Source organism: Sapajus apella, unplaced genomic scaffold (genome assembly GCF_009761245.1).
Source record: "Sapajus apella isolate SASKATOON/1434 unplaced genomic scaffold, GSC_monkey_1.0 scaffold7, whole genome shotgun sequence".
NCBI lineage: Eukaryota > Metazoa > Chordata > Mammalia > Primates > Cebidae > Sapajus > Sapajus apella.
In genome coordinates, this window is record NW_022436947.1 from 33,592,206 (window position 1) to 33,611,600 (window position 19,395).

The 19,395-nt window shown below is 37.1% G+C and overlaps 1 protein-coding gene across 4 annotated transcripts in view; it reads left to right on the top strand.

Moving 5' to 3' along the window:
- COG5 (component of oligomeric golgi complex 5) overlaps positions 1–19,395 on the top strand; it is a 367,675-nt gene that overhangs the window by 272,685 nt on the left and 75,595 nt on the right. For all 4 annotated transcript variants that reach the window (XM_032275697.1, XM_032275699.1, XM_032275701.1 and 1 more), the window contains exons 13-14: positions 12,834–12,995; positions 15,180–15,279. In XM_032275697.1, the coding sequence (XP_032131588.1) occupies positions 12,834–12,995; positions 15,180–15,279 (262 nt within the window). The remainder of the gene's footprint in view (positions 1–12,833; positions 12,996–15,179; positions 15,280–19,395) is intronic.

Here is a 19,395-nt window from a genome sequence, read left to right on the forward strand (position 1 = left end):
AAGAAAAATGTTGATAGACTCATGAGTGCTATTTAAATAGTTGTTTCTCTTTTAATTTTATTCCTAAATACATATAGTTAAATTTGTGTCCAGTATAGTTAGAAGTTCTGTCTAGCAGAATATAGTATATAGAAGTTCTGACTAGTGCTGGGCAGAGTGACACATGCTTGTAATCCCAGCTACTTGGGAGACTCTCTTGAGCCTAGGAGTTAGAGGCCAGTCCGGGCAACATAGTGAGACCCTGTCTTTCTTTTTTAAAAAAAAAAAAGAGTAGTTTTGACTGGCAAAATAAATGGCCATTATAGTCTAGAATCATAGAAAGAGACCAGATTATCTTCTTAGTAACTCTTTTATATAGGCAGATTCAGTTAGGCCTGATAGGGCAAAAGAGGACAGAACCTATATCTGTTGATCTTCAAAGATTTAATGATATATCACAGTTTTTCAAAGTATATATAAAATAGCAAATACAGTATAATTCTATTTCTGGCTTAGTTTTATTTTTAAATCTATATGCATGCACTAAAAAAGTTCTAGAAATACACAAAGCAAACAGTAACAGTAGTTGATTTCTAGGAGGTAGAATCCTCATTTTGAGTTTTCTGGTTTTATATAAAATGAATATATGTTACTTATGTTTAAAAAAAAAGAAGGAAGGAAGAGGAAGGGAAGGGAGAGGGAGGGGGTGGAAAGGGAAAAAGGAAGGGAAGAGGGAGGGGAGAAAAGAAAGAAAGCCAGGTGTGGTGGCTTATGCCTTTAATCCCAGCACTTTGGGAGTCCAAGGTGGGAATATCACCTGAGGTCAGGAGTTCGAGACCAATCTGGCCAAAATGGTGAAACATCGTCTCTACTAAAAATATAAAAAATTAGCCAGGTGTGGTGGCCCATGCCTGTTATCCCAGCTACTTGGGAGGCTGAGGCAACAGAATGGCTTGAACCTGGGAGGTGGAGGTTGCAGTGAACTGAGATCGTGCCACTGCCCTCCAGCCTGGGTGATAAAGCAAGACTCAATCTCAAAAAATAAAGTAAATTAAATGGAGGTAAAACAAATTAAAGTGAAAAAAGTCATAGTGTTTTCACTAACAGGATATTATTGTCACTTTTTGGAGATGAATTCAGTAAAGTGGTTGGTAAGGAAAATGAGATATAAGAGCCATATTTCAAGATGTCAAAAAATAATGAGGGTACAAGGACACAAACACAATGAAGAGTTGAGTTTTCATGGATGGAAGTAGCCAGTGGAGAGAAAAGAGATGGGAAATGTAAGAAAGAAAAGAGATAATGAATGGAACCAGGCCCTAGAGGAATCAGAAGAGAATCAAAGCATGAATAGCAAGGGTTATCATTTTTCATGATTCTTTACTCGTGTCAAAATTTCAGTAGTGATAATTGCTATGAAGAAAGTAAAATAATACTATAGAGTTGCTTACTGCATAGAATGTCAGAGAAAGCTTCTATGAAGAGGTAATATTTGACCTGAGATCTAAATAGTGTGAAAGAGTCAACCATGGGAAATGTAGCGTAAGGTTTTTGCAGGCAGAACAAATTTAGAGGGCTTAAGAAAATTAAGGCTGGGTGTGGTAGCTCACACCTGTATCCAAGCACTTTGGGAGGCTGAGGCAGGTGGATCACTTGAGGTTAGGAGTTTGAGACTAGCCTGGCCAACATGATGAAATCCTGTCTCTACTTAAAAAAAAAAAAAAAAATACAAAAATTAGCTGGGCATGGTGGCACATGCCTATAATCCCCGCTACTGAGGAGGCTGAGGCAGGAGAACTGCATGAACCCAGGAGGTGGAGGTTGCGGTGAGCCCAGATCGCGCCACTGCACTCCAGCCTGGGCTACAGAGCAAAATTCCATCTCAAAAAAATAAGAAGAAGAAGAAAGAAAGAAAGAAAGAAAAGAAAAGAAAATTAAGATGAGGAGGTTTGAAGAACAGAAAGAAGCCAGTGTAGTTGGAACAAAGAAGGGAAGTGTTTAAGATTGGATCAGAAAGGAAAGGAAATGTGAGATCATGTAGTGCTTTATAGGTGATGGTAAAGGGATTGGGAGTTTATCCTAATAAAGTGAGAAATCATTGATTTAGAGGAATGATGTGAACTGATAAACATTTTAAAATTAGCCCTCTGACTACTATGTAGACAACTAAGGGAGGTCAGCACAGAGTTGGGGAAGTGAAAGATGGAAGCTATTTTGTTTATCCAGATAAGAGATGATAATGATTTGAACTGGGATGAGCAGATGAGGTGCTAATTTGGTCAGATTGAGTCAACATATATTTTGAAGCAGGATCTATAGAGGGCAAGCCATGGATTTGAGAGGACAGGGGAATCAAGGATATGAACTAGTTGTTGGAAGATTGACTGGTTAAGATAGGAAGACTTTTTTCAAAGCATTGTATTGAATTAAAATTTTTCTTTTGAAACTGGTGAACTGAAAATGCGAATAGAGTTGTTGAAAATGTAATTAAATATGAGTCAGGGCTAGAAATATGTATTTGGAAGTCATGTACTTTTTTTTTTTTTTTTTTTTTTTGAGATGGAGTCTTACTCTGTCACCCATGCTGGAGTGCAGTGGTTTGATCTCTGCTCATTGCAACCTCTGCCTCTGCGTCCTGGGTTCAAGTGATTCTCCTGTCTCAGCCTCCCAAGCAGCTGGGATTATAAGCGCACACCACCATGCCTGGCTAATTTTTGTATTTTTAGTAGAGACAAGGTTTTGCCATTTTGGCCAGGTTGAACACCTGACCTCAGGTGATCCGTCTGCCTCCGCCTCCCAAAGTGTTGGGATTACAGGCATGAGCCACACACCAGGTCATCATCATGTACACTTTTTAAATTGTGGAATTGGAAGAGATTACATAGGGAAGATGTATATGTATATAGAGAAAAGAGCCTTGATCCAAGAAAGGTACCAGCATTTATAGATTAGACAGTGGAGTGGCAGCCTACAAAGGAGACAAAGAAAAAAGGGTGAGATAGGCGGACAACTCAAAGCAGTTTGGAGGCCCAAAGAATGAGTTCATTTATGTTAGAGTCTGGAAATGGTCCTAAAAGCAAACAGCAAAATGAAGAAGCGTCTGTTCAAGAAAGTCTATGAAAATTTGGTTAGAAAAATGGGAGCCTGTGGTATTTGAGCCAAGATTGTTCCCTTCTTATCCCCTGTCAGCTTAGTGAAGTGGAGATTCTTCTCTAGACATCAGTAGTCAAGAACATAGGGCTCTCTCTCTACTAGCTCCCAGCTGGAAGGCTCTCTTCCGGGGAAGAGCAGGGCCTCAGCATTTCTCCTAATTCCCTCAGCAGACAGTTGCTGAGGTTAATTTTCCAGGTAAGTGAAGTCAGGAGTAGGGACCTCCCATATTGTGCCCAGTTCCCATGCAGTGACTGGGTCCTTCAGCATGGCAGGCTTAAAGTAATGGGACCCCAATGACCTTTGCCTGGGCTTTTGAAATAGTCATTCTTTGCCAGGAAATAAAAAGTGAAAGACTTCATACTTCTACCAAGTGCTCACTTCCTAGAATGAAGTTGTTCCCAGAACAAACTGAAGGTTAGGCTGCTATTTCTCACTGCCCAATAACAAGATGCAGATGAACTGGGGAGGAGGAGAGTTTTTTATTTCTGTAACTAGTTGCAGGGATAAGGCCCGGAAAATAGCTCCATACCAACTCAAAATTACAAAGTTTTCCATAGTTTATATAACTTCTCTATGTCTACATGTAAGTGTGCATTTATCTAAAGACATAAGTGATTAACTTAATTTAATCTATAGCTAAATTCTGAGTCTTGAAGACCTTCCTTTGGAGCCTGAGTAAATTTACCTAATCTAAATGGCTCCAGGTGCTGGGGTGACTACTCTTATCTTGTCTCCTACTAAATCATGGACGTTTGGGAAGTTCCATCACCTATAAACTTGTTTGTGGAGGCCTGGAGAGTTTCTTCAGACCCCCAGTAAAACTTGTTTAATCCTAAAGGGGTCCTGTTAAGAATTCCTTTTGTTATCTTGTCATGCTTTAAGGCCCAGGAGAGGCCTAGGCAAAACTCTTGGTGGGCTTTTGTTACATACTGGCCTTTGTATAAGGGCACTGGCTCTTTCAGCTTTTAATATTTAGCTTAACCACTTGGTCAGTGCTGAAACAGTTGTTATGGAGGCCTACATTAGTTAGACCTGGGCTTCCACAAGGTGTCAATCAGAAAGAAGCTTGCCATGTTCTCCACCCTCAGATCCAGGCCCTGGCGTAAAGATTTTGCCTGGGGTAGAGGCAGGCAATAAAACAGGTCCTAGGTCAAGTGTGGTGGTCTCCCAGCACTTTGGGAGACCAAGGCAGGCAGATGGCTTGAGCCCAGGAGATCGAAACCAGCCTGGGCAAAACAGACCCCGTCTCCATGAAAAATAAAAAACTTAGTTGGGCTTGTAGCCCACACTTATTGTCCCAGCTACTTGGAAGGCTGAGGTGGAAGGATCACTTGGGTCCCGGAAGGGAGCAGTGAGCGGTGATCACACCTCTATAATCCAGTTCAAGTGACAGAACAATGCCCTTTCTAAAAGAAAGAGAAAAAAAAAAAAGGAAAGAAAAGGAAAAAGGGAAAGAAAGGAAAAAAGAAAGAGAAAAACAGCTCTTAATCTCTTCCCTAACTAAGTGACTTAATTTGCCACAGAACCTGGAGAACTTTAAACCTAAGGGTATTCTCAAAAAAACCCAAAAGTATGGTGAAAGGCAATGGGGAGGAGACTTGTAGATCTAGCGAAGATAGCTGAAGGTAAGCTAGCTGTCAGGAGGGATCCACAGAATGAGACAGCTAGGAGGAGCTCTTCTGGAATCAGAACAAATATCAAACATGACCCCAGAAAATGTTCTTTCAAAGGAGCTGTAATTAGCTTCTTTGTAGATTACTTTGTAGAGGAGTTTATGCCCCAAGGCATTGTTGATAATGGAGAGCAGTCAGTTAGTGGAGTTAAGTATCTGAATGGGGTCACGAAAAATGAGGAAGATAATTCTGCCATTAGTACTGGCTTCTTAAGGTGACTATTAGCATACCCAAAGCTGTGTCTACCTGAGGGACATCAGAGATTTAAGACTGGGAGAGCAACAGACTTCATTAAAATAATCCAGCCAATTACTAAACAGATAAAGAGCAAACAACAAAAACAAGCCCTAGAGCTGGGGGGACCAGTACCCAGAGTTGCAACAAGGTATCTAAAATGCCCAGTTTTGGGTGGTTGTAGTAGCTCATGCCTTCCTTTATTTCTGTGAATAGCTTTGAACTGGCAGAAAAAAGGATTTGCCAACTTGAAGCTAGTTTGATAGAGATTACACAAGTCAAAAAACAGAAAAGAATGAAGAAAATAAACAGAGCCTCAAAGAAATGTGGGATACAATTAAGAATACTAACATCTGTGTTATAGAAATACCACAAGGAGAGGAGAGAGGTAATGGAAAAAAAAATTAAGTTGAAGAAAGAATGAATGAAACCTTCCCAATTTACCAAAACACAATAGCCTATCCATCCAGAAAGCTCAACAAAGTCCAAGGAGGATTAATGCAAAAAGACCCATAAACAGATTCATCATAGTAAAAATGTCAAAAGTCAAAGACAAAACCCTGAAAGCAGCAAGGGAAAACTACACATCTGCCGGGCACAGTGGCTCACACTGTAATTATAGCACTTTAGGAGGTCAAGGCAGGGGGATCACTTGGGGCCAGGAGTTCAAGACCAGCCTGGGCAACATAGTGAGACCCTATCTTTACCCACTCCCCATATCCCCTCCCCCAGTACAACTACACTTTACTTACGAGGGAGTCTCAAAACATTAACAACTGACTTCTCAGCAAAAACAAAGGATACCAAAAAATAGTGGGCTCAGATTGCTCAAAGGAAAAAAATGAGCCAGGAATAATCGCATGTCTGTAAAGCTGTCCTTCAAAAATGAAGGCAAAATACTTTGTTTGATTTGAAAAAGTGAGAGAATTTGTTGCTAGCAAACCCAGTTTACAAGAAATACTAAAGAAAGCTCTTCAGGCTGAAAGCAAGTGACCCCAGATCATTCGAATCCACTGGACAAAGCAAAGGTAATTATGAAATTACAAAAGATAATATAAACACATTTTCTTCTTCTCTTTACTGACCCGAAAGCAATTATATAAAATAATATATATAGAATGTATATAACAAAAAGCATCTGAGACAGGTCTTTATTAATTTAGAAGTTTATTTTGCACAGGTTGAGGCTGTACCTGGGAAAAAGAGACCCTAGGCATTGAAGGATCTGTGACCTGGATTTTTTTCCAAAGACGGTTTTGAGGACTTCAAGACTTAACAGAGAAAGAGTGGGAAGGACGGAAAGGGGAAAAGAAAAACAAAAGTGGGAGGGTAGATAGTGAGATAGTGGTCACATTCTTGTGAGGCTTTGATTAGCCCTCACTGAATCCATGTTACATGTGAAAGGAGAGGGTACAGGAACAGTCAGTTATGCATTTTTCTCATGCTCAGCAAATCTGCATTTGTCTCAGAGTGGGCAATAGAATGATTTCTAATATTGTCATTGTCCCTATATGTGAAGATAATTTACATGATCAGGGTGAGGGAGGCCACCTGGAGAGAGATGTGGCCTTCCATCTTGCAGCTGTTTGGGAACAAAGGAAAGGCAGTTTTTCTTATAATTCAGTTTCCAAGTTTAACTTTTATCTTTGGCATAGCAAGTTTGGGGTCTAAAAATTTAATTTTCCTTTCATAAAGCCATTGTTGAGCCTATAACATTTAGAAATATGTGCCTAACACATTTGCAAATAACCTCACAAAGGAGGTGGATGGGAACGAAGCTGTAGTTTGCTAGGAAATGATGACAGATAGTAAAGTAATAATTATAACAATTCATTGTTGGGTTTATTAACATTAACAGATGTAATATGTATAACAACAACACAAAGATAAAATATTTAGGAATAACTTTAACAAAAGGAATACAAAATTATACTTAGAAAACCATAAAATATTGTTCAAATAAATATATAAATAAGTAGAAAAACATCTCATGTTCATGAATTGCAAGACTTGAACTTGTTAAAATGGTAATGTGCCACAAATTAATATATAACGATTCAGTACAGTAATTATCACTATCAACATCTCAGCTGACTTCTTTGTAGAAAGTAACAAGTGATTCTAAAATTCACGTAGAATTTCAAGGGACCGGGAATTGTTAAAACAATACTGAAGAAGAAGAATGTAGGAGGACTCACACGTCACTACAAAGCAATTTTAATCCTGATGGTATAGTCCTGCCTGGCACAAGGATAGACATAAAATTCAGAGTACAGAAAGAAACCCATAAATCTATGGTGAGCTGTTTTCAAAAAGTGTAAAGACCATTCTTTTAATTGAGAACAAATAATATTTTAAACAAATGGTGCTGGAACAGCTGATAGTGACATGCAAAAGTGAAGTTGTGGCTTCACACCATATACAAAAATTAACTCAAAGTGGATCAAAGATCTACTTATTAGATTAAAAATGTAAAACAAGGCTGGGCACAGTGGCTCATGCCTGTAAATGCCAACACTTTGGGAAGCTGAGGCAAGAGAATCACTTGAGCCCAGGAGTTTGAGACCAGCCTGGGCAAGATAGGGAGACCCCATCTCAATCAATCCATCAATATAAAAAATTTAAATGTATATATATAACTGTTAGAAAACATAGGGACAAATTTTTATGCCCTTGGATTTGATATATAATTCTTAGATATGACACCAAAATCACAATCAACAAAAAGCAAAATGATACATTGGACTTTCTGAAAATTAAAAACTTGGCTGCTTCAAAGGATACCATCAAGAATGAGTGAAAATAGTTTTGACTCATATATCTGCCAATTGACTTGTGTCAGAATAAAGAACTCTTTCAATTCAACAATAAAAAGACAAATTACCCAATTAAAAAGTGTACAAAGGATCTGAGCAGACATCTCCAAAAAAAAATAGAGGACAACACGCACATGAAAAGATGGTCAGGAAAATACAAATCAGAACCACAGTGAACTATCACATCACCCCCGCCCCCAGGATGTCTATAAACAAAAAGACAAATAATAGCAAGTGTTGGCCAGGAATTTGAGACATTATTGCCCTCATTTGTTGCTGGTGGAAATCTAAAGTGGTACAGAGCCTTGGAAAAGGGTTTGGCAGTTCTTCAAACTTTTTTTTTTTTTCTTGAGACTGGGTCTTGCTCTGTAGCCCAGGCTAGAGTGCAGTGGTGCAACCACAGCTCACTGTAGCCTCTAACTCCCAGGCTCAAGTGATCTTCCACCTCAGGCTTTGAGTAACTGGGATTACAGGTGTGCACCACCATGCCTGGCTAATTATTTTATTTTTTTTATATCTGCAGGGTTTCACTTTGTTGCACAGGCTGGTCTTGAACACCTGGGCCCAAGGGATCCTCCCACCTCAGCCTCCCAAAGTTTTGGGGTTACAGGCATGAGCCACTATGTGCAGCCTCTTCAAACTATTAAACATAGTTACCATATGATCAGCATATTCACTCCAGATGTATACCCAAGAGAAATAGAAGCATGTTCACATAGACATTTGTATGCTAATGTTTATGGCAGCAGCATTCCTGATAGCCAAAAGATGGAAACAACCAAATGTCTCTCAACAGACAAATGGGTAAACAAAATGTGCTGTATTCATACAATGAAATATTACAGTTAAAATATATACAATTTTAGCTGTAAAAAGAAGTGAAGTACTGTACATGCTTTATTTAACATGGATGAACCTTGAAAACATTATACTAAGTGAATGAAGAGTCAGAAAAACACACACACATACACAGGCCCACACAGTATATTATCCCATTCATATGCACATCCAGAAAAGCAAAATCTATAGAAACAAAGTAGATTAGTGATTGATTGGGACTGGGGATGGAGTGAGGAAGGTGGAGTGTTACAGTTAAAGATACAAGATTTCTTTTTGAGGTGGTAAAATGTTCTAAAATTGACTGTGGTGATGATTGCACAAATCCCTGAGTATATGAAATTCATCAAATTGTACACTTTCAATGATTGAATTCAAGTGGTGGTATGCTGTGTAAAGTATATATATGAAAGCTGTCAGATTCATCATGGAGTCACTTGTGTCAAAGCCTGGCAAAGCAGAGCTGGGGGAAGGTCATAAAGTGGGGGCTCTCACGTATGATTTGCCTGATTACAAGGACCAGCACAAGAAATTTTTCTAAACTTTTCTAAATTTTTCTAAACTTCATAAGGCACACACAAGGACAGCTAGCCATTTATACAAGAACATTTGCCAGACAAACTGTCTCACAGGCCAAATCCAAACTGCAAGAGTCTAACCATAAAACTACAATTGCAAGTCCTACCTTGAAATTTACTGAGACTCACCAGTCAGAACTCACCAGCTCTTATATAAGATGCTCCAGTGCCAGTAAGCTTTCTTTGAAAACAACTTGCATAACCTCCTCTTTGCCCAATAAACCCCAGCCTTTCTTTTGTTTTCCAAACATACCAGGGACCACCCTGTTCTCTATGTGCATTCCAGATAGCAATTCTGTTTCTTGTATGTTATTCCCCAATAAAACCTTGTTACTTAGGAGATATGTCTCTCTCTATTTTTTATGTTGACATATCTTTTATTTTTTAAGTTGACATATAATATTTGTACATATTTATGGAGTACAGAGTGATGCCGTGATACATGTAATGTATAGCAATCAGATCCAGGTAAAAAGAGAATGGTATAAGAGGAGATAGATTAAATTATTCTGGGAATTTTTGATTAAAAAAGAAAAAAGGAGTGACGCTACCTCTTTCATTGAAATAATAAGAAAATCACAGTGAACAGATGAAGTTATAAGATGGGGGGAAAAAAACCGCAAGAAGTGCCAAGTTAAGGAAGGTCATGGCCAGTGGTTTTGGTCTTAGGGTAAAACAGAGACAAAAGTCACCTATAAAGATTGAAGGGTTGCAAAGTAGAATTTTAGGTTATTACTTTGAGCTTCAGGTCTCTTGGTATTAAAGGGATTTGTATAAATGTCCAGTAGAAATCATTTACTTTTTCTCTGCAGTACTTGGCCAGCTTAGCAGCAGACACATCTCAATAAGATTTTCTTAGGGCTTTGAAAGAAAGGCGAATTGGAAAAATTGAGGTGCTAATGAGAGCACCCTGAAATGATGGCTATGGAAAAAAGGATGACATAGACCTGGTGGGCTGATGGAAACTAGAAGCAGGAAGGGGTCACGTAGCATAGATTACAGTGAAGTCAAAAAACAAGTTATTTAGAGTAAAATATACTACCCTTATAGATATACAAAGCCCAGCACGACTCGGTCCATCTTGTACTACCCTCCTGTTACTTGATCCGCTCCTCTGGCCAACACAGCCAGGCATATTCTGTCTTCAGGGCCTTTATACTTGCTGTTCTTTCCTCATAACAAGCAATTTCCCTGAAAATTCTACACAATTTGCTCCCTCCTTTCCTTCAGGGCCCCTCAGGAAGCTTTCCACTGATCTAAAATTGGATGAAAAAGGAAAAAAGACTTAAACATTATTCTCTATCTTCCTTGCTTTATTTTTCTCCTAGCACTTACTGTTATCATATTCCATATTTAACTTACTTTAATTTTATATTTTTGTGTATATCTCTCCTGTTACTATGTAAGCTTTAAGAAGACAGGGATTTTTTTTTTTTTTTTTTGACAGAGTTTTGCTGTGTCTCCCAGGCTTGAGTGCAGTGGTATGATATTGGCTCACTGCACCCTTTGCCTCCCAGGTTCAAGCGACTCTCCTGCCTCAGCCTCCTGAATAGCTGGGATTGCAGGCACATGCCACCATGCCACCAGGCCCGGCCGGGAATTTTTTTTAAAACCAAGTTCTGTACTATATTTCTGTACCTAGGAAATACTTGGCAAATATTACAGAGACTTAATATTTGTGGAAGAAAAAATAGAGATAGAAGGTGGGGCATGTGGAAAGTTTCCTTTAAGCTTGAATATCTTAGAGCTGGAGCAGTTCAAAATGAGGACTCAAATTTGGAAGCCCCCCCTAGTAAAGCCAAAATAAAGGTTATTATAAATGTAGACTTTTAATATAGGACAGGTTTTAGAAAACTTGACATTGTAGTCACCAAAGATCTTTGCAGTAGATATGGAGAACAGGAAAGTGTTAGTTCTTATAATTCAGTGCCAGGATTTCTGCAGAAGTGGAAGAGGCTTCTAAGGTCAGTAGACGACATGAGTAAAAATAGTGACATTTAAATAGATGGCTTGGACTTCAACAGAGGATTGCTTCAGACAGATTTAGATACTAAGTTCTTTCATGCTCCCATTGTGATCTTGGTATCTTCATCTATTATAGAAATTATAATTAGCATTTTACCTGCCAATTTCTTCACAAGACTGTAAAGCACTCTTTATCTCCACAGCACTTAACAAAGTGCCTGGTGCATAGTATTCTCAGTAAATATGTGTTGAGTGTAATACTTACTGAATGAGAAAATATTAAGAGATAACTATGGAATTATGATGTAGGAGCCAAGAGCATTCTGATCTCTAGGTCTTATCAGTTGACCAGAAGGGTGAGAAAAAGAGAGAGCCAAGTTTCATATTCATGAAGGAGCAGGTCAGATGTTTTAAAGGTTAACATTTTGATGAAGGGATATTCTTTATAAAAGAAAAAAGACAATGCAGAAGCTGGTAGAAGGATTATAAACAGGTGGGATGTGAGAAGACAATTACAGGAGAAAGGAAACAGATGAAAATAATGGTTATAGGCATTTGATAGTAATTGTTGAAGGAAAAATGTAAATCAAATAGTTGATAGCTAAACAAAAATCAGCATGAACTATTAAAGATATGGGAAGTGCAAGCAGGCAAGAAATATTTCTCAGGTTAAGTTTGTGAAGAATATTATAGAACAAAGTATCATAGAATTCCAGTTGGGAGTATTTATGTGATTTTAAGAGTTTCACAAATATTTTTATTTTGTCTTGACTCTTGTTAGTAACACAAAAAAGGAAAATGTAAAAACCTAGGTCTGTACACTTTCCTCAGATAGTGAGCTTTGTTGGGGAGGCAGCTGTGGATGGAAAGGGCTAAGGTAATGGAGCAGGTCTCTGCAGGCTGTTCTCTCTTTGTATGCTTTGGTAAGTCTATAAGCAGGATTTGCAAATAAAGACATAACCTCCATTAGCATTAATAGGATTTTACTGTTATTCTTTTAGTTTCAGGAAACAGGTAATACATTAGGTATTCATGTGTATTATTGAATACACATGAATATGTTATTCAGTTATAGCGGGGCGTCAACGTAGAAATTAAAATGTTAACACAGGTTGGGTGCAATTGCTCACACCTTTAATCCCAGCATTTTTGGACCCCAAAGTGGGTGGATCACTGGAGGTCAGGAGTTTGAAACCAGCCTGGCCAACATGGTGAAACCTCATCTTTACTAAAACTACAAAAATTAACCAGGCATGGTGGTGGGCACTGTAATCCCAGCTCTTTGGGAGGCTGAGGCAGGAGAATTGCTTGAACCCAAGAGGTGGAGGTTGCAGTGAGCCAAGATCGCAGCACTGCACTCCAGCCTGGGTGGCAGAGTGAGACTCTGTCTCAAAAAAAAAGTTAATGTAGTCCTAAATGTTTAATTATGAAATGTATTTGTAAATATGTACATTGTAAAACAAACTCTTTTCTTTTTGTTAGTATAGAGTTACATTTTTATGGGAGATGCATTTTTTAAAAAGGTATTTATAGCCTGATACAATAGCATTTAGTTCTGTTCAATTTAAGTTAGTTTTTTAAAAATTTTGTTTCTACAGTCCAGAAAAGGCTTTGAAAGACTCACTACAACCCTATGAGGCTGCTTATCTATCAAAATCCTTATCTCGACTCTTCGATCCTATCAACTTGGTTTTTCCCCCAGGTGGTCGTAATCCTCCTTCCTCTGATGAACTTGATGGTATCATTAAAACTATAGCAAGGTACGTATTTTTTATATGTGGCATGCCATAAGATGACTGCCATATTTGTTAGTGATATATGATAGCAGTACATTTTTAATTTATTTTTAAATTATTCAAGTAATTACCCCCACAATTCAAAGTTTCACAGCAAATGAATGCACACATAGTAAGTACTTGAGATTCCAATTAATGAAATAATTTAAATACCTTAAATATAGTCTAAAAATAGTTAATTACTCTGTATCTTGCCAAGGATGCAAAGTAAGCCTAGCTCTTCCCAGTAAATTTCTTACATTACACAAGAAATTAAATATAATAAATGATTTTATAAATTGAGAAACTAAAACATACAGGTTAATTTTTTAAATCCTAACCTCCAGAAAGTGCTTCATGGCAGAAATAGGAATATAGTCTTGATTAGCCTACTTGTGTTTGCTATTTAAAGCTTTTTAAGTGAATGTGACAGCTTTTAAGACTCTAAAAAGGGAAGGTATCCTAGCAGAGGTGCCACCTGAATGCCTGCAGACAATGTAATTATATACTGTTGCCTTTACACGTTTACATTTAAAAGTTATCCAGACTAATTTGCAGTTGAAATTATCTCAGTTTCTGTCATGACTAACAAGTTGTCATAATAGTAGAACTGTGCATTTGAGATGGACATTTTAAGGAATAAAAAATAGTATAAGACCAAGGTCTAAAATCTTTTAAAGATTTGAAGATGGTGATTCTGAGGCGTGGAAGGGTAAGACTAAAAAGCCACAGGTGGCCGGGCATGGTGGCTCACACCTATAATCTCAACGCTTTGGGAGGCAGAGGTGGGTGGATCACCTGAGATCAGGAGTTCAAAACCATCCTGGCCAACACAACGAAACCCCATCTCTACTAAAAATACAAACATTAGCTGGGCTTGGTGGTACACACCTGTAACCCCAGCTACTTAGGAGTCTAAGGCACCAAAATCGGTTGAACCTGGGAGGCAGAGGCTACAGTATCCTGAGATCGCGCCACTGCCCTCCAGCCTGGGTGACTGAGCGAGACCTTGTCTCAAAAAATAAATAAATAAATAAAAGTAAGCCACATGTATAAAAATATACATAAGGGTATCTTTTGCTGCAAATGTACCTATAAATTGTCCAGATTGCCCAGCATCTAGGTCCTAAGTCTCTCCACAATTGCTTTGACTTTCCACGGTTCTGACTTTAGGCCCTAGTAACTTGATCTCTTTGACCTGTTTAAGTAAATGTTAAAGAGGCATCTCTCCCATTCCTCTATGCAACTTGTCAATGCTGTAATCAAATATAATCTACAGCTGGAAGAATCGTGCTTATGCTAGCATTTGATAAAATTTAAAAGTGAACATTAACAAAATTATGTCTCAATACTATATGAAAGTGCATTTTTGTTACAAATAGTATGCACTCACTTGCATTGTTTAAAACTCTTCCAACTTTTTTAAAAAGAAAATCTGGTAAGTGCCAAGATTTACTCTACTGTTTCAGGGACAATAATTACTTTTCTTGCCTTCCATCTGTATATGGGTTTCCATATGATTTTTAATTTCTAGCATTCATTGCATGGTCTTTGTAAATACCTGTTTTTTTGGCAGTCAGATCAAATGACCCAGTCAATCCAGTGTTAAAGTTGAAGCATGAAAAAAAAATACTTTAAGAATACAAATTTTTTAAATGTGGAATTATAGCCCTGTTATGCTTTTATATTATTTAAAAAGTTACTCTATTCGAACTGGCATGAATTGGCATAATTTCTACAAAAACTGAGTATATATCATCTATAATTTACATTTTTAGCCTATGTCCCTTCAAGGTCATCATTTCCATTCAAAAGCTGTCATTTCCTTGCAGATGTGTATGATATGCAATGCCTCTAATTGCACTTATCAGTATTAGCAAGAGTACTACTTTAATCTGTTCACAATTTACTCTCTTAATCACGGACTGAACCCACACATGACATGCTTTTATTAATGAGAAACTGGTCATTAAGGAAGCTATCTCCAGGCACTTTTGCCTGGTACTGAATTTAGGGGGTAAAATGAAACAAGGCAACCAGTTCTTGGAAGCAGTGAACTCTATAAAAAGAATAACCACATTGCTTATTGGGTTTGAGTTTTTATCTTGCTCTTTACTTTCTTGATGAACTATGTTGCTAATATTTAAAAACCGTTTTTATTTTCTCCAGTGAACTAAATGTTGCTGCGGTTGATACAAACCTCACATTAGCTGTGTCAAAAAATGTGGCAAAGACCATCCAGTTATACAGCGTAAAATCAGAGCAGCTTGTAAGTGGTATCCTTTATCTGTAAACTTTAATGATTTTGTTTAAAATTACTAACTATATGATGCTTGACCACAAATACTGATTTAGTTCCATTTTTACTATAGTGAAAGTTTGTAACTTTCTGATGAATTTAAACCAGAAAAAAAAATTCTGTTAACAAAAAGTGGCGCTCCTACACATTGTCAATATATATACTTTCAGAAGACAGGCAAGTTTAATAAGGTTTTTTTTTTTTTTTTTTAATGTATGTGCCAATTTATGGGCTGATTATATATTTTTAAATATTTTAAATAATTTACATAAATTATAATTATACTCAGTCAAATTTTCCCTTTTGTGTGACCACTCACTCCATGTATTATTTATACAGTCACCTAGTGTGAAATTGACTTGAACTGTTAGAAAACTATTGGAGGAAGTAAAGTATGTAAAATTTTAGCAGAAAAATGTTTATTTACTTTTTAAAGATTTCAACCTTAGAGCCTGAGAGTTTAACCCTGAAATTATTCTGTTTGACATAGCTATATGCATGAATTTAAAATAAGTACAAAACTGAATCATACTCTTAATTCTATACATTAATGCTTTAAAGTTAAGCACACATATTTCACTAGTATATATGTATGCTAACTGAAATCCAAACAAAATGAGACATCAATATATTTTTTGATATTACTGATATGCTAATTTTAGATACTGTGTCAAAATCTGTTTGTCTCCACTATCTTTAGAATGTTAGCCAACTACATTTTCAGTTTATCCTCTCTGGCTAGTCCCAATTGAAACATTGTAATAAATGTAATAATCTATTTTTACCTATATCCAAGTTGTTTCAGTTTGTTCTGCGATAATTTTTAGGGTAGGTTGGTGACAAACTGAAGGATTTGCACAAAATGATCCTTGGGGGTACCAGTCATGTTATGAGGCTTTCTACTTTCAGTTCCCATGGATGGACAGATTTTGTTTGCAAATATGGTGCTATTTTCCATTCAGTTGATCTTGTAGTCTTGACAAAAATCATCTTAGAAGCACCTTCTTAAAAAAATTATTGAAAACTAACCATACAGAGACATGAAAGCTCTTTGTAGGCAATTACTATTAATTTAGATTACTATTTTATTCTCAATCTTTGTTTAAAGATGCTTTATTGTAATGTTCATTGCTTCCGAAACAGTTATTTCTAGAAATAAAATTCAGTATTGTATCTAGTAGAGTTTAGTGTAGTCACTGACAATGTCGAGACTTGAAGATAACACCATAAGAAAGGTGCAGCATATATATAGAAAGTACCTTGTGTTGAGGGTGGGGCAGGACAGTGGTAATGGTAACAGGTACCTCAGTTAATAGAGTAATGCCAAAAGACTTAGACAAAATCAAAATATATCTACAAACATTTGACTGAGTTGATAATGTTGATCAAATCATCTGTGGCTATAAATTAGTTTGGCCTACCTAATCTACCTGCAGTGTTGAAGACTAACAGAAAGTCATTGGCATTTTTTGTTTTTTAGTTGAATTATTTCTTTTTTTATTAAAAATAGTTTTATTTTTCAATTTTCATTTTAGTGTATAAGGGAAACCTAAGTATTAAATAAGATTATCAAAAGCATCATATGCTTTATTTTTAACAGTATATTATTGACTAATGTCTTAGGTAACAACTTGCTGTTAATGTTCATTTCTTGGCGTTTAATAACTCTGCTCCTCTGTGTTTGGAAATTATACATGTTTTGTTTTTTAATCTTTACAAATATTTCTTTTCTTTTAGAATAATTTGACAAAAAATTTAGAAGAAAATTGCCAAATAGTAAATCTTTAGTGGAAGAAAGACTTGAAACAGATTTTTTAATTGGTTAACTACTCTGCCTATAAGTGGAAATGTTGACTTAAGATTTGATATGAAAATTAAATCAATCAGTGGGAGATTATTTTTGAAGGTGAAAAATTTAAGCCTCAGGTCCACAAGATTAAGAAGTGACAGAATCTGTTGTTTACTGACTTTTTAATCATCACCATTCTAATGTGTGAGATGGTATCTCATTGTGGTTTTGTTTTGCCTTTCTCTAATGACCAGTGATGATATTTTTTTTCATATGTTTGTTGGCTGAATAAATGTCTTCCTTTGGGAAGTGCCTGTTCATATCCTTCGCCCACTTGCTGATGGGGTTGTTTTTTTTTCTTGTAAATTTGTTTAAGTTCCTTGTAGATCTGGGTATTAGCCCTTTGTCAGATGGACAGATTTGCAAAAATTTTCTTCCATTCTGTAGGTTGCCTGTTCACTCTGATGATAGCTTATTTTGCTGTGCAGAAGCTCTTTAATTAGATCTCATTTGTCAATTTTGGCTTTTGTTGCCATTGCTTTTGGTATTTTAGTCAGAAAGTCTTTGCCCATGCTCACTGCAACCTCCACCTCCCAGGCTGAAAGGATCCTCCCACCTCAGCCTCCACGTATGCCAGCATACCTCACTAATTTTTGTTATTTCTTGTAGAGATGATGGTCTCACCTTGATGCCCAGGCTGGTTTCAAACTCACGGGCTCAAGTGATCCACAGTGTTAGCCTCTTGAAGTACTGGGATTATAGGCATGAGCCACTGTACCCAGCCACAAGGAAAAATTTGAATTAGTGTTTTCCTTATCCTCTGTGTGTTAAAAGGAAACTAAAATATTAGTATATAAGGGAACTATTGTGACACCTTTAAAATTTATAGGCTTGTAAACTTTTTTGATACCAACATTGGAGGCAAATAAACAATTAAGTATTCCTTTTAAAAGCTGAAGGGTATTTTCCAACAGTAATCATTATTTAACAGTTCCAGGGAATGGCATCTAGGATCTTAGTGTAAATGTGAAATGTTATGAACTGTGAGAAAGGAGATTGGCATTTAATTAGGTTGCAGACTATTTGAAACAATAAGAGGAATGACATTTATAAGGGAGGTCTCAACTTCAATGCAGATCAGTAGCCATGTATGAAGTCAATAGTTGTTGACAGTAAGGTTTTATTTTAAGGCTTTGTAAATATACACTTTATTCTTAATATAAATTCATAAGTTAGTTGGAGACTTGACATTCCTATAATGGAAAAAAACATACATGTGTGATATTTAAACAGTGTGGAAACATATGAACTCAAATATGAGTTCAGTTTTTTTGTTGTTTGTTTGTTTGTTTTTTGAGACAAGTGTTGCTCCGTTTCTCAGGCTGGTGTGCAGTGGCACTGTCTCAGCTCACTGCAACGTCTGTCTTCCAGATTCAAGTGATTCTCCTGCCTCAGCCTCCTGAGTAGCTGGGATTACAGGTGCACACCACCATGCCTGGCTAATTTTTTGTATTTTTAGTAGAGACAGGGTTTCACCATGCTGGCCGGGCTGGTCTTGAACTCCTGACCTGGTGATTAGCCTTCCTTGGCCTCCCAAAGTGCTGGGATTACAGGTGTGAGCCACTGTGCCGGGCCTCAATTTTTTTTTTTTTTAGCTTTAAAAGTATTGGCTGGGTATGGTGGTTCACAAGTATAATCCTGGCCAAAATGGGGAAACCCATCTCTACTGAAAATACGAAAATTAGCCAGGGATGGTGGCATGCCAGGAGAATTGCATGAACCCAGGAGACGTAGGTTGCAATGAGCTTAGATCATGCCACTGCACTCAAGCCTGGATGACAGACCTAGACTCCGCCTCAAATAAATAAATGAGTGAGTGAATGAATGAATGAATGGAATGTATTATTTAATGGAGATTTTAATGTCATTTACATGGAATATCACCCCATATATTACATGGTAATTGCTTATGTTGTTAATACACAAATATGAAATCACTTGGAAGAGTTTTTATATTATGTGCAAACAAATGAAACAAATCAGTAGTGTCTCTTTGACCAAATGCACTTTAGCTATAATACAAACACACGAATACCTTTGAATTACCTAGCTAGAGTCTTGATCCTTTTTTTTTTTTTTTTTTTAAGCTATGGGATTCTCACTATGTTGGGCAGGATGGCCTTGAACTTTTGGCCTCAAGCAACCTCCCACCTTGGCCTCACAAAGGGAACCACCACGCCTGGCCCACTTGATCCTTTAGATAGCCTTCCACTCTTTGTTACCTCTATTCTTACTTT